At 53.3% G+C, this 13,178-nt stretch overlaps 5 protein-coding genes across 5 annotated transcripts; 3 read left to right on the forward strand and 2 right to left on the reverse strand.

Moving 5' to 3' along the window:
* Window positions 1–484: 484 nt before the first annotated feature.
* ccpA lies at window positions 485–1,310 on the reverse strand (the record flags this gene model as incomplete). Its single annotated transcript, XM_024829846.1, has 2 exons — window positions 485–1,240; window positions 1,296–1,310. 2 exons carry the CDS (start codon window positions 1,308–1,310, stop codon window positions 485–487), a joined length of 771 nt encoding a protein of 256 aa, XP_024682586.1.
* Window positions 1,311–3,120: 1,810 nt separating this feature from the next.
* P174DRAFT_512218 (putative phenol 2-monooxygenase) lies at window positions 3,121–5,366 on the forward strand (the record flags this gene model as incomplete). The annotated part of the gene is made up of 7 exons (XM_024831860.1): window positions 3,121–3,152; window positions 3,202–3,415; window positions 3,483–3,588; window positions 3,614–3,965; window positions 4,013–4,047; window positions 4,098–4,327; window positions 4,389–5,366. 7 exons carry the CDS (start codon window positions 3,121–3,123, stop codon window positions 5,364–5,366), a joined length of 1,947 nt encoding a protein of 648 aa, XP_024682587.1.
* Window positions 5,367–6,233: 867 nt separating this feature from the next.
* On the forward strand, window positions 6,234–7,529 carry P174DRAFT_388990 (D-isomer specific 2-hydroxyacid dehydrogenase family protein). Its single transcript, XM_024823432.1, has 2 exons — window positions 6,234–6,827; window positions 6,894–7,529. Exons 1-2 carry the CDS (start codon window positions 6,305–6,307, stop codon window positions 7,400–7,402), a joined length of 1,032 nt encoding a protein of 343 aa, XP_024682588.1. The 5' UTR covers window positions 6,234–6,304; the 3' UTR covers window positions 7,403–7,529.
* Window positions 7,530–7,652: 123 nt separating this feature from the next.
* Window positions 7,653–10,405, forward strand: P174DRAFT_441260 (OPT family oligopeptide transporter). Its single transcript, XM_024827267.1, has 3 exons — window positions 7,653–8,670; window positions 8,729–9,784; window positions 9,820–10,405. Exons 1-3 carry the CDS (start codon window positions 7,798–7,800, stop codon window positions 10,264–10,266), a joined length of 2,376 nt encoding a protein of 791 aa, XP_024682589.1. The 5' UTR covers window positions 7,653–7,797; the 3' UTR covers window positions 10,267–10,405.
* Window positions 10,406–10,960: 555 nt separating this feature from the next.
* Window positions 10,961–13,045, reverse strand: P174DRAFT_460114 (SH3 domain protein; the record flags this gene model as incomplete). The annotated part of the gene is made up of 2 exons (XM_024829847.1): window positions 10,961–11,410; window positions 11,525–13,045. 2 exons carry the CDS (start codon window positions 13,043–13,045, stop codon window positions 10,961–10,963), a joined length of 1,971 nt encoding a protein of 656 aa, XP_024682590.1.
* Between the last annotated feature and the right edge of the window lie 133 nt (window positions 13,046–13,178).

The raw sequence follows: 13,178 nt of genomic DNA on the forward strand, positions 1-13,178 counted from the left end.
CAATGCATGAGAGTGCTAGAAGCTTCGGCTACATCATTGTCACGCTATGTCCTCGGAGAGATGTTAAGACTGCGTTGGTTCAGTCAAGTGGTTAGATGACTCAGTCATCAGGTGTTCCTTATGCAGAAGAAATCGTGTGGTTTTCATGGAATAGGGTCAGTCCTGGAAGTGCGAATTTGGCTTCGCAATCAAGAAATGATTTATTATGGATGGATGGTTCCGATACCCCTCCATGGTCAGTACAACTGATGGAGCAATAGGACTCATACTAGCGACGATACTATAATCTACGGATCTTCATGTGTAGCGACCCTCCAAAGAAATGAATAGTATGTTGATTGACATTGTTATGGCAAGAAAAGGTGCTTATTAAAATTAAAATACAAGACTGTGTGCATGCCAAGTTCCCTTTCACATCAACCTATCACTCCTGCCTGTGATGAAAGTTGCAACCCAATCTCACAGCTTGAAGCGAGCGCGCCGCTCACCGGAAACCGAGCATTTTTGTGAGTTCACCGAGGCCAAGACTGTCAGCAGGGTTTGCGGCCTTTCTCTCGGGCGCCTCCTCAGGATCTTCCTCGTCCTGCTCGGAACCTTGCTCGCGCTCCTGCTCCTGCTTAGGTGCAGCCTCTGCCTCCTTGGAATCTTGGTGAGCCTCCTGCTTAGGAGCAGCCTCTGCCTTCTTGGGATCTTGGTGAGCCTCCTGCTTAGGAGCAGCCTCTGCCTCCTTGAGATCTTGGTGAGCCTCCTGCTTAGGACCATGCTCTGTCTGCGGTGCCTGCTGGGCAAGTTGTTCGGCCACCTGCTTAGGGCCGGGTAACTCCTTCTTGGCAGGGGGGTCCTCGCAATCGAGCTGCAACGAGATGGCTTTCACTTCGTCGCTGAAGTAGCGTTCAGGGATGCACCGGTCCTCGAGTGGGCTCTCGAGAGGAATCCATAGAGTAGGGAAGCCCAGGCAACCTTCGTTGTCGTAGACCTTGAGAGCCCTGCAGGAAGTAACGGTGTCCTTGGTGAGGGGCTCAATGTCGAAGTTGTAGTAGGACACGTCCAGGCCATGACCGACCTTGACCTTTTCGCAAGTGTAGGGCGTGGTAACTACCTTCGGTCCCGGCGTGATGATTTCCTGGGCCACACCTTTAGGGCAAGTGTCGATCGAGTTGACTGTGACAAAGGCAGCGGCGGCTTGGCGAGCAACAACGGCGGTAGGCGCCAGCGCAAGCGCAGATGCCACGGTGACGAACTGGAGAATCATCAGCAATTGACCAGCTGCCAGTGCAGAGCATAAGAGAACTCACCTGAGAGTAATGCATTTTGCCAAAGATTAAGTGAGCGAATGGTCTTACGCTTTTGCGTGAGGTAGAGGGTCCGTCCTAAATGAGCGACTGCGGGTAGGTACTTGGAAGGATGCGAGATTCGAAAGAGGCCAGCGCGCCAGGGACACAGACCGTCTATTTATGTCCATTGTATGAGGACAACAATCCAACGCGTAGCAGGGCCCCGATCGCTTCTCTCATCCTTGAGGCAAACTCCTTTCTTGAACTGGGGCACATGCCTGCTCCCCCGGAATGCAGACACGCAGGAACAGGAAAGGGCATGTGTGCCGTAGAGCTTGCAAACAGGGCATCCATTCTTGAGCGGAGTTTTTGCACTCGAGGTTCACTCGAGGCTTAGAGATGGAATGTGAGCCCCCTGCATTGTGAAAGTTAACCTAGGATTTGAATGTCCTCGTTCGAAGCTCCGCAAGGGGCTCATGTATGTTTACTCTCGCGCTCAACCAATCACTGGCTCTGCCTGTTCCTTGGTAAATTAGCCCCTTCAAGGACAGGGAACACGAGATACAGCCCAAAAATGTAGTCCCGAGTTGGAAAGTCTTTTCAGAGACTGGGAGCTTTGCTGAGGGCCGGCACCGTTACCGCGCACCCACTCCCTGGAATCAGGACAGCGTCACTACTTCACCTTGCGCTTTTCTTTTCCCTATTTTGCTCCCCTATCTGAAAGTGACTATTTGCCCCGTTATCAACTTTGGGCCATTTTTCTTTTGCTTGATACGTCCGCATGGCAACATCACGATGCGGCGACATCCGCGAACTTGGTCAGGGACGGATGTTGTTTGTAAATGCCACTTGAATAAGGATTTCCCCCAAGGAGCACCTGGACGAGTATCCACAACTTCCTTTCGAGTGAACATCCGCATTCCTCGAGCGAGGCTTCGGCGGTTTCCTGGCATGATGCACCAATCGACCTTCAGCAGATGGAGTGGGCGGCTTTGGCACACATTAACTCCGAATCGAACCGGTTTTACTATGCTGCCTTCCATGCCGAGGACCTCACCGTTGAATTAGCTGGGCGAGAATGATCTCCGTGGACCAGATTTCAATCCTGACGTCAGCTGAGTCTACATGCATATGCCAGCCAGAGAAACCAGTGAGCTCAGGTATCATCATTCTCTTGATCGGGGTGATTGACTGCTGCGTCATCTCTTGCCTTGAACAACCCTGAAGCTCTTTTGGCGTTATTGCTGTCTCTCTACCTCTTCATTCGAACAGAGGTCTGCTTGCAATCGAGAGCAAACACGGACTCCCCGCGGACTTGGCCGTCGACTTGTTTATGTTTCTTGATTCAGCTCAAGGACTGACTACCAAGGCATATACGAGTACAGTCAGTGCACTCTATGCGCCGTAAGCCTGTATAGATGGTCCGCGTGGTGATTCGGCGGGCTTACTCGATGACAAGGATGCGTTTAGACTGGACGATGGCCAAGTCGCCCTCATGCCTGGGTACTTGTGACGAAATGCGCGATTAGGTCCAGCAGGGCCAATGTTCCACGGCCTGACTATGGGTTGACATGTAGGAAGTCGTCATCGGACGATATCTGAAGATGCCATGCCTCGTACTCCCTTAGAGGGCATCTCTCGTCACCATTGGCTTCTTTTATCAACGAAGTTCGTGGTCGACTCCGCGACGCTAGCGGACAGCTCAGGGTCCCTTGTAGAAAACGAGTATTCCATGGCTATAATTGAGTCATTGTCATATATCATCAAGCGCTCTCCTCCGTCGTTCTGAGTTGGATCAAGTAGCGTGACGTTGCGCTACCGAAAAGTCGAGCGAAGTTCATGCAACATGACGGAATCATCTATATCCTACACTGATGTGTAAGCCAATTCCTGCCCTGCTGCAAGTCATGATGCTGATCTGATTCAGGCTCATCATCGGCGCCGGCCCTTCTGGTCTGATGGCCGCCTACTGGATGGCACGCTGTGGTGTGAATGCTCGAATCATTGACAAGCGTGGCACCAAGGTATTTACCGGGCAGGCGGACGGACTGCGGCCTAGGACGCTTGAGCTGCTTGACAGCATAGGAGTTGTGCATCGAGTCCTCCACGAAGCCTGTGAGGCGGCGGAATTCACGTTCTGGGTCAGTAGGTCTCTTTTGTATGAGCTATGGGTGTTGTCCACGATCGTTGGCTGACGCAAGGTTTCAGGGCCCGGGTGAGGATGGTCGATTGAAGAGACAAGAACAGCATGCGATTCACGATCTGAATAATTCTCCCTTTGGCAACTGCATCCTGAACCAAGGGAGAATTGAACGTTTTCATCTTGGATGCCATCAGAGACTGTTCTGACCTTGAAGTCGAGAGAGGAGTCATTGCAGAATCACTGGAGTACGATGAGACCCTCGAGAATAGCGGCGATGCGTACCCTATCACGGTTACATTGAGAACCCTCGGCGAGGAAGAAGCGAATCCCTCCTCCACTCACGGTGGTTCTGGAGGCGTTCGAAATGGACTATTCCGGAGCAACATCACGCCTGATGATTGGGATGATTTAATCAAGAAGAGCAAAGAGAGACCGGGAAATGTCGAGACAGTGAAGGCCAAGTACCTCATTGGCTGTGATGGGGCACACAGCTGGACCAGGAAAGAGTTGAACATACCTTTCGAAGGATCCACAACTGAGCACATATGGTACTTTACCCTGTTCCGCCTGGTGTTTGACTGACTCATTGTGTCAGGGGTGTTGTCGATATGGTTCCCATCACAAACTTCCGTGAGAGGGAATGTGCCCATAGCTATATGCCGGCTGCTGACTCCTGGTAGCTGATATCCGCCGCGTGTGCACCGTGGCAACGGAACACGGCACTCTCTTGGTCATCCCGAGGGAAAGGCAGCTTGTCCGGCTCTATCTGCCTCTGCAAGCTGTTGACGGCACTTCGGTATTCTTAGATCGATCCTCAATTACTCTTGACATGGTTCGGCAGAAGGCCAAGGAAGTGCTGAGACCCTTCGACTTTGACTTCAAGATCTGCGACTGGTGGACAGTTTATCAGGTATGGTTTAACTCGAACATTGCATTTTGAGACAGAAAGAGTGACTCGAGGGCTCTTACAGGTCGGTCGGCGACTCGCGTCAAGTTTCACGAAAGGGCGAATTCATCTCGCCGGAGACGCCATTCACACCCATTCTCCCAAGGCAGGTCTGGGCATGAACGTGAGTATGCAAGATGGATTCAACATCGGGTGGAAAGTGGCGCTCGTCGCGAAAGGGGTTGCTCGCCCTTCTATACTCGCAACTTACGAGCTAGAGCGTAAAAGAACTGCGCAGATGCTGATCGATCTGGACCGCCGCCTGCAGCCGTTGTTTGTGAAGGAGCAACAGGGTGATGCTGCAGAAAGCACAGCCCCTAGCAATGGCAAGGAAACACTGATGGACCTGATCCAATTATCCATCGCATTTGCCAACGGATATGTCTGTTACTACGGGCCCAGCTCGTTAGTCTACAAGGGAGGCGAGGATATCGCTGCGCATCTGATCCCTGGAGAAAGATTCCCACCAGCCAAGATCCGTAATCAGGCAGACAGCCAGGCCTGGTGGACAACACGCCTTTTCAAAAGCGACGGGAGCTTCCGGATTATGCTCCTCGCAGGAGATTTGCGTCACAAAGATCAGAGACAGCGCGTCGAGGCTTTCAGCACCCATCTAGCTTCAGCTGAATTGGTTCTCCAGCGGTATACACCCGAAGGCGAGAAACTCGACAGTCTCATTGAAGTGATCACTATTCACAGTGCTCCAGTGCGAGAGATGGACTTTTCCGACTTTCCGGAAATGCTCAGACTGTTCGACCCGGAGAGAGGATGGGCCTACGACAAAATTTGGAGCGATGACGACTGCTTCTGGGACCGACAATGTACGGGAAAAGGGTACGAATCTTGGGGTGTTGACAGAGTACGAGGTGCTCTCGTCATCCTCAGACCCGATCAGCATATTGGATGGGTTGGAAACATCGAGAATGTCGATGAAATGACCGGCTATTTTGAGCAAGTCTTTCAGCCTCCTCAGAAGACCTTGAAGGTGGAGAGCAATGCGTAAGGATGAGACTGTTATGAATCTGTTTTAGGGATGTTGGTTAGCCTTGTTAGCCGCTTATCGTCCATCAGAAGAAATGAGTCTCACATTTTGTGTTTCAAGATATAATCAAGCCTGATGTCCCTGTATTTTCATGCTTGTAGTATCACATGGAGCTTCTGGCAGAGCAACGATTGAGAGCTAAAATGCAAATAGCTGAGATCCATCGCTTTGGTCGGTTGAAGGATTAGACGAACGGTGGAGAGAACATTTATTAAGGTGTATACAGATAGAAGAACACAAAAAAAACTACGAAAGAAAAATGGGAAACATTAATAGATACTTAAGCTATGCGCTGATCTAGGAGGGCCAGGGTATTATATATTTTTACGAGGCAGCAAATGGCAATGAAGCAAAAATAGGTAATAAATTGAGCAAAAAACATACAACAGCCGGGATTCGCTGGTGGTCACCCACCCAACTACTAACCGGCCGGCGTGTGGCTTAAGTACGGCTGAGCGGACGGGAAGCCCTGTTTTCCACACCCTATGGTCGTATGTGCCAGGATTGTTCTGGAAGAGGTCCATATAGGCACTTGTTGAACACATTGTGCGTCGAGATACAGAGCAACGAGCAAGAACCAATAAGCATTCCCCTCATATTAACAAATATCTGCGATATCGACGAGGGTCCTGTTGCCTAACCCGGTATCGATGAAGCTATATGTCTCGGGGGGCTGTTGGCGGTAGAGTTGTGGTGAGGTACTCCGTACAAGGGACGACGTGGAGCTTACCAGACCCACATGGAATTGTTGCTCGTAGGGCGTGGGGATGCCTCTCTAGTATATATATCTGGTGCGGGATGGTGAAATGCCAGTGTCATCAATGTCAGATTCCACGTAACCAAGGTTCAAACCAGCCCAGAGACTCCTCAGGATATATAATTGAATCAGATATTTGAAGATGAGCGCAAATCTATCTCCGGCGCATCACCACATTGTTTTCCTCCAGGCGGATTATTGTCCAATTCCCGACTTTCGCTTCCCGCCCGGTCATACTTTTACTACGACCGTCTATCAGCAAACTTCGCTCTCAGAACTCCATTCGCGTATTCGTGATGCCTCGGTTGTCGTATTCTCATATATCCCCTTTGACGCGCACACACTCTCCCCTGAGGTGACACCGCATCTCAAACTCATTGCCGTCGCAGCAGTGGGCACAGACTGTATTGATCTCGAAGCATGCAGAAAGAGGGGGATCATTGTGAGCCGATCCGTTGGCTCAAACGTGAATTCAGTTTCAGAGCATGCAATCGGATTGTACTTCGCTTCGCGGCGGCGAATACTGGATATGCACATGTTGACGCGAGCGGGCGAATGGGCGCACAAAAAAGGAACCATCATGTATCAACTTCTCGACAAACATGGCCAGCCTCCTTTGAGTTGCGAAGATGAAGTAGTTGGGATTATTGGAAACGGGGTTGTTGGTAAGTCGGTCGAGTCTGATGTGGCTCCGTCAATTGTTGCTCTCGAGACTGACAATACAAACGCAGGACAAAGGATTGCTCAGCTCGCACGTAACCTGGGCATGAAAGTTCTCATATCAGCGCGGAAAGATTCTGCAGCATCGGCGCCACCGAGCACGGTCGATAGCACCGAGAGGACTCCATTCGATGTTGTCATCCGACAAAGCACGGTCATTTTCGTGGCAGTGCCGCTGAGTCCTTCAACGCGAAACCTCATATCCACCCCAGAATTGGAGAGTATGTCACCGCATACTGTTATCGTCAACGTCTCCCGCGGAGGAATTGTAGACGAAGACGCACTACTCGAGGCTTTGAGAAAGGGTACGATTTCTGGTGCGGCCACGGATGTCTTCCGTGTAGAGCCTGCTGGATTGGATAACTCTCCATTACTGTCCGACGGGACAAAGGATCTTAATCTAATTGTCACTCCTCATCTAGCGTGGTTGTCGAAGAAAACCTTGGCCAACTATTCGCAGATGGTCCAGCAGGCCATTGAAGGGTGGAGTGCAGGACAGCCATGCAATGTCGTGACATAATCATCCGACTAATATCCCGTATACTCCAGGACAACTACCATTTTAGCCAGTGAATTATATTAATTAGCGATGCACCTGCTGTTGTTGTTGTTGAACACAGAATGAGGATGCCACAAATTGTACTGCTATAACTTACCTCTCGTAGACGCTGACATCACCGTACCGTGGCTTATCTTATCGCTTATCATATTGCTTAGTTAACTATCTCACCGTGTTGAGTCACGCGTCGCCTCAAACTCCGATATTCTGTGCTCCCCTCACGAGGAATGACAGATCAGCCCTTCGACTGCCATCCTGTGGTTGATCTTTCTTCAAGTCTATCGAATGGAACGAGAATTGCAGCTCTGAGAGATGTATCTTGACTTGCGGTCTGGATGAATTATCAATCCATCACCATGGCGGCTGATGCCACCGACAATGGCCACCGCTCCGACAGCCCCGAGCAAGCTGGTTCAGCTATCCCCGGGAGTTCTGAAGGCCACGAGGAACGGAGCCCTGGGTACCGTGACGATGTATTTGACCCGGAACTGGAAATGGAGAGATCATCTCGGACATCCCCTCAGAGCTTCACTCCCCGTTCCCTCTTCGTTGGACTCGTCATTGGCGCCTTGATCACTTTTTCCAATACCTACTTCGGCTTGCAGACCGGCTGGATCAGCACAATGGCCATGCCTTCAGCACTTATCGGCTTCTCTGTTTTCAAAGTTTTCTCCAAGTACCTCTCTTATCCGTTCACGCCAATAGAAAACGTCCTTATACAAACGGTGGCTGGGGCGGTGGGAACGATGCCATTAGGATGCGGGTTTGTTGGTGTCATCCCCGCGTTGGAATTCCTGGTCCGAGACGGGGAAGATGGACCTTCTGGCGACGGTGGTACTGGGGAGGGTGGTCCTTTGAAGCTCAATTTCTGGAAACTGGTACTCTGGAGTCTGGGAGTTTGCCTCTTCGGGGTTGTCTTTGCCGTCCCGCTGAGAAAGGAGGTAATCGTGAGAGAGAAATTGAGGTTTCCGAGTGGGACGGCGTCGGCTCTCATGCTCAGAGTACTACACGGAAGTGGGTCTAGCGACGAGAAGGCGAAGAAAAAAAGCAATTCGACTGCAGTCTTACGAGGAGAGCGTGAAACGCTTGCCTTGAGGCACGAAACCGGAGAGGAAGAGGGAAATGCGCTACTGCAAAAGGATGATAGCGAACGTCAGTTAGCGGACAGACGAGATTGGAGGTCCAAGATGCGTCTCCTGGTGGGCGCTTTTGCGGTGTCTGGGGTTTATGTGAGGTCTCCTGCTACTGGCTGTAACTAAACCAAGCCCGCGACACTAACCGTGACAGACGCTGTTCTCCTATTTTGTCCCTCAAGTCCGTGATGTGCCCCTCCTCGGTCTTTCTCTAGCACAAAACTGGCTATGGACTCTCAACCCGTCCCCCGCATACATTGGCCAAGGAATTATCATGGGCCCATCTACCTGCATGCATATGCTTTTTGGGGCCATACTCGGCTGGGGCATCCTATCTCCGCTCGCGAAGGCTCGTGGCTGGGCCCCTGGGCGTGTGGATGACTGGGAGGCTGGAAGTAAGGGCTGGATTGTATGGGTTTCTCTAGCCATCATGCTGGCCGACTCGCTTGTCAGTCTTGGTTGGCTGGTTTTGAAGCCCGTCATCGCCAACGCCCCGAAGCTCAGCGCCAGATTCTTTTCCAGTCGCGCCGGAAAATGGATTCTGGCTCAAGGGACGAACAACGGTTCTCGCCATTCATACGTCAGATATTCCGCACTGAGTCCCATTTCTGAGGAGTCATCGACAGCAGCCTATTCCGCCCACCTCCCGGCAAGGCACGGCGAACCCGAGGAAGAAGATGATGCGCCGCCTTCCCAGCTAATCTCTACCCGGACTGTGGCAATTCTGCTTCCCTTGACCCTGATATTGAACGTGGTCTGCATGCACATTGTCTTCGGCGACGTCATGTCGCCCTTGCTCTCCAGCCTTGCCACTCTCCTCGCCGTGCTACTCTCAATAATGGGCGTCCGGGCACTAGGCGAGACAGACCTAAACCCCGTCTCCGGCATCAGTAAACTAACCCAGCTCCTCTTCTCTCTCGCAACACCCGCCTCACACTTCTCCCGCCGCACCGCCCTAATCACCAACCTCCTCGCCGGCGCCGTCTCCGAATCCGGCGCCCTGCAAGCCGGCGACATGATGCAGGACCTCAAAACAGGGCACTTGCTTGGTGCAAGCCCCAAAGCCCAGTTCTACGGCCAAATGATCGGCAGCCTCGTCGGCGCCGTCCTCTCCACCGCCGTCTACAGGATGTACGTCAGCGTCTACCAGGTCCCCGGCCCCATGTTCCAGACCCCCACCGCCTACGTCTGGATCTTCACCGCCCGCCTCGTCACAGGCCAGGGCCTGCCCCCATGGCCTGGCAGGCCTCGCTGCTCGCAGGCACCGTCTTCGTCGGCATCACCATCCTGCGCATCTACGCCGCCTCGCCCCTGGCGAACGGCGGCCGCCGCAACGTCTCCGCTCCTTGGAGGGCATGGGTCCCCGGCGGCATCGCCGTCGCCGTGGGTATCTTCAACGTCCCCTCGTTCACACTGGCTAGAGCAATCGGCGGGATAATCGCCTGGTGGTGGTCGCGGAAGCACACGAGCAGTGCCACCTCGGATACCCCGGGCGAGACCGTAGCAGATCAGACACCCGGAGAATCGAGAGTGCCCGCGGCCGTGGCCGGGAAAACAGCCGAACAGGCCGCCCGAGAAGCGGACGCGGCGTCTTCGTCGGTGGTGGTGCTAGCCTCAGGGTTGATTTTGGGGGAGGGAATCATCAGTATTGTCAATTTGCTTCTGGCTAGTGGGAATGTTCCACATCTCTAATAGACGGACATATATATGCATATTATCATCTGCAGAAGAGCAAGAATAATTTCAAGGATTACAGCCTATATTGAAAATATTCTGATTTTGCTGTATTCACTACTATCTACATAGACGACCACCAACTATACATGAACAATCAGAGAAACGTACAGGATTATTGCTGGAAGCCAGACCCCTTCCTTTGATTCTCACTCTCCGATGTAAATGCGCAAGGAAGACAGAGTAACTGGAACTGTGCTGATACACAATAAACGCACTGTATAGGGGTTGAGATAGAGCACAATGTATGAACCTCACAATCAACATCCTTTCTCAAGTGAGGGGGAATAATAAAAAAAAAGAGTTAAAGCTGAAAGAAGTGGGTATACCCGTTGAACATGACCTTGGCAGAGCTTTCTCTTGCTTCGAGAGGAAACAGTTGCCGGCATCGTAGAAGAAAACGTATAAGAGGGGGATAGAAAGATACTAAGAATGAAAGAGAGTCGAAAGAGAGTCCTCCGACGAGGAGAATAGAAGAGAAATCGAAAAAAAAGCAGGTTGACAGGGCTCATTCGTCCCAGACGCAGGTGATACTCATACCAGGCTCGTTCCGTCCAGCGGCAATAACAATCAACTGCCCCCCTCATGCCAATCAATTGCATTTGCAGGTCGCTTTCGTTCACATTTTGGACATTCATTAGCCTAATTGACTTCACGCGTGGTCATCTCGAACTAGTGCTTGCGGCGGTGGCGGAGTGGGAATTGCTGGGAGTGCACCGGACGGCGGTGGCATCATTGGGCCGGCCAGAGGGCTTGGTCCCGGTGATCCTGTTGAACGAGGAATAGCTCCCACTGACCCACCTGCGCTGTTGCTCCGTTTCCGCTGGCTCGCTGGCATCTCCGGTCTCTGCAATCCTGGGGGTCCGTAAGGTCCAGGACTCATGGATCTTGGCGGCATCGGCCGGCCACCTGGACCTGGCGAGAACGATCGCGGAGTGGGAGGAAACTGTGCAGGAGACATTGGGTGCTGGGGATACGGGCGCGGGGGCGGGGTCCGCCATGAGGGTGTTGAGCTGGAGACATGGGGCGAGGGCCGAGGGTGACCGTGGGCGGGGATCATGAGGATAGAAGCCATGAGGTGGTGGTCCCATGGGCCCTGGACCTCCAGGAGGAGGAGGCCCCCAAGGGCCGTTGGGTCCCATCATTGGCGGTCGGGGCGGCCCGCGGGGCCAGGGCCAGGGCCGGCTCCTGGAGGCGGACGGGCTCGAGGCTTCACAGGGCGGGCAGAAAGACAAGACCGGGGAACGACTCCTTGCTGCGAGCGATCAAGTTTGACGCACAGCGCCCAGCCGTCGTCATACTCGTGCAGAAGTCGAACGAGCTGACCGGCGTGCAGCTCCAACTCATCCTCCATTGAAGGCTTGAAATCCATTTGCACGCGATGAACATTGCTTGGCCCGGGAGGAGGAGGGCTTGCAGCACCGCCGGGTCCGAATGCTGGAACAGCAACCGCGGCAGCAGTGGCGATCGATGCAGGATCAGCGCTAACGGCGCTTACAGGACTTTGAGCCGATCCTTCGGGAACCGACGATGCTTGGGACGATAAGCTTTCTGGGCGGCCAGGTAGGTCTTTGTCGGAGGGTTTGGCCGCGGCAGCGGCAGCAACACCACCAGCCACTGCGGCTCCGGTAGCAGCAGCTCCAAGAGCAGATTCTACGCCCGAATCGCTCGGTGCCGGGACAGTGGGTGACAGGGGAGATTGAGGAAGAGGGATCGCCGAGGGACTCGGCGGGCCTGTCACTGCAACAGGTGAAGGAGCTTCTGCTTGATTGCCAAAGGGATTCACTGGATCGCCGAACGGATCTGTCCTACTGACGCTCGACTGTGGCGTATGGGGCGGCGAGGCATTGCCGGTCAAGTTACGCGATCCAGCTGCAGCGACTCCCAGTGTAGCACCAGCACCAGCACCAGCACCAGCAGCACCAGCCCCGCCAGCAGCGAGAGCGCCCATAGGGGTCAGATCTGGTGCAAACTGAGTGACAGGGCGGACATTGAGCTGTGGAGGTTCAGATGGGGTCATCGGTTGGGGTTTTGGCGGAGGTCCAGGGGGAAGCATATTATCGGCTTCATAGGATTTCTCGTTGACTGCTTCGGCCTCTGCCATTTGTTGCCCTTGCTTCCTCTTGCGCATGAAGAAGAAGATGAAACCCGCGATCAAACCAAGTCCAAGAATCACACCAATTGCAATACCCGCTTTAGCACCCCCGGTAAGTCCCGAGCTCGAACCGGCAGCAACTGGAGAGGCCGATGGGGAGGCCGATTTTTCCAGAGACGATGATCCATGGGTGGTCGTGGTAGTATCCAAACCCGGGATAGTCAGCGACGAAGTCGAGCTAGAGGTGGCCGTGGAGAAGGTGGTCGGAGTGGTGATGTCCTCAGTGTTGTCGGTGGTGATCGCCTTGGTCGCCTTGGTGGTACGTTCAGTGGTCGTGGGTTCCGCTTCGGTGAACGTAGGCTTCGTCACTTTGGTCGTTTTCGGCTTCGGTTCGGCCGTCGTTGTTTCTTCCTCGGTTGTGGTAGGCCGTGTATGTCCAACGGGAACGCCGACACCCTGATTCGGCCGTGTCGCCGTTTCTGCCGGGTCTACGCCCGTTACATAGCCGCCGATAGGACCGTCAAAGGTGGGAGCTGCCGTCACGTAGACGATGGTCACGGCTTCATTCTTGGGATCTCTTTCCTCGAGACTTCGCTCCTGAAGGGCAGCGTGATGATCGCGATGCGCATGAGCGTGCACCATGATTGCGATTGATGTTGTCCTCGCTCTTGCTTCGCTGCTGGAAGAGCAATTGGTTCAGACGACAACGACGGCAAGAAGCATAGACTTCTGATGATGACGATGGTGTGATGGAATGGTAGGTCTTGCAGAGACC

Source organism: Aspergillus novofumigatus (assembly GCF_002847465.1).
Source record: "Aspergillus novofumigatus IBT 16806 chromosome Unknown P174scaffold_4, whole genome shotgun sequence".
NCBI lineage: Eukaryota > Fungi > Ascomycota > Eurotiomycetes > Eurotiales > Aspergillaceae > Aspergillus > Aspergillus novofumigatus.

Excerpts from the sequence above, each read along its gene's own strand:
- P174DRAFT_388990 (XM_024823432.1), top strand. The coding sequence starts at position 6,305 with ATGAGCGCAAATCTATCTCCGGCGCATCACCACATTGTTTTCCTCCAG. Across the intron at positions 6,828-6,893 it reads TATTGGAAACGGGGTTGTTG|GACAAAGGATTGCTCAGCTC; the intron begins GTAAGTCGGTCG and ends ATACAAACGCAG.
- P174DRAFT_441260 (XM_024827267.1), top strand. The coding sequence starts at position 7,798 with ATGGCGGCTGATGCCACCGACAATGGCCACCGCTCCGACAGCCCCGAG. Across the intron at positions 8,671-8,728 it reads TTGCGGTGTCTGGGGTTTAT|ACGCTGTTCTCCTATTTTGT; the intron begins GTGAGGTCTCCT and ends TAACCGTGACAG. Across the intron at positions 9,785-9,819 it reads GGATCTTCACCGCCCGCCTC|GCCTCGCTGCTCGCAGGCAC; the intron begins GTCACAGGCCAG and ends ATGGCCTGGCAG.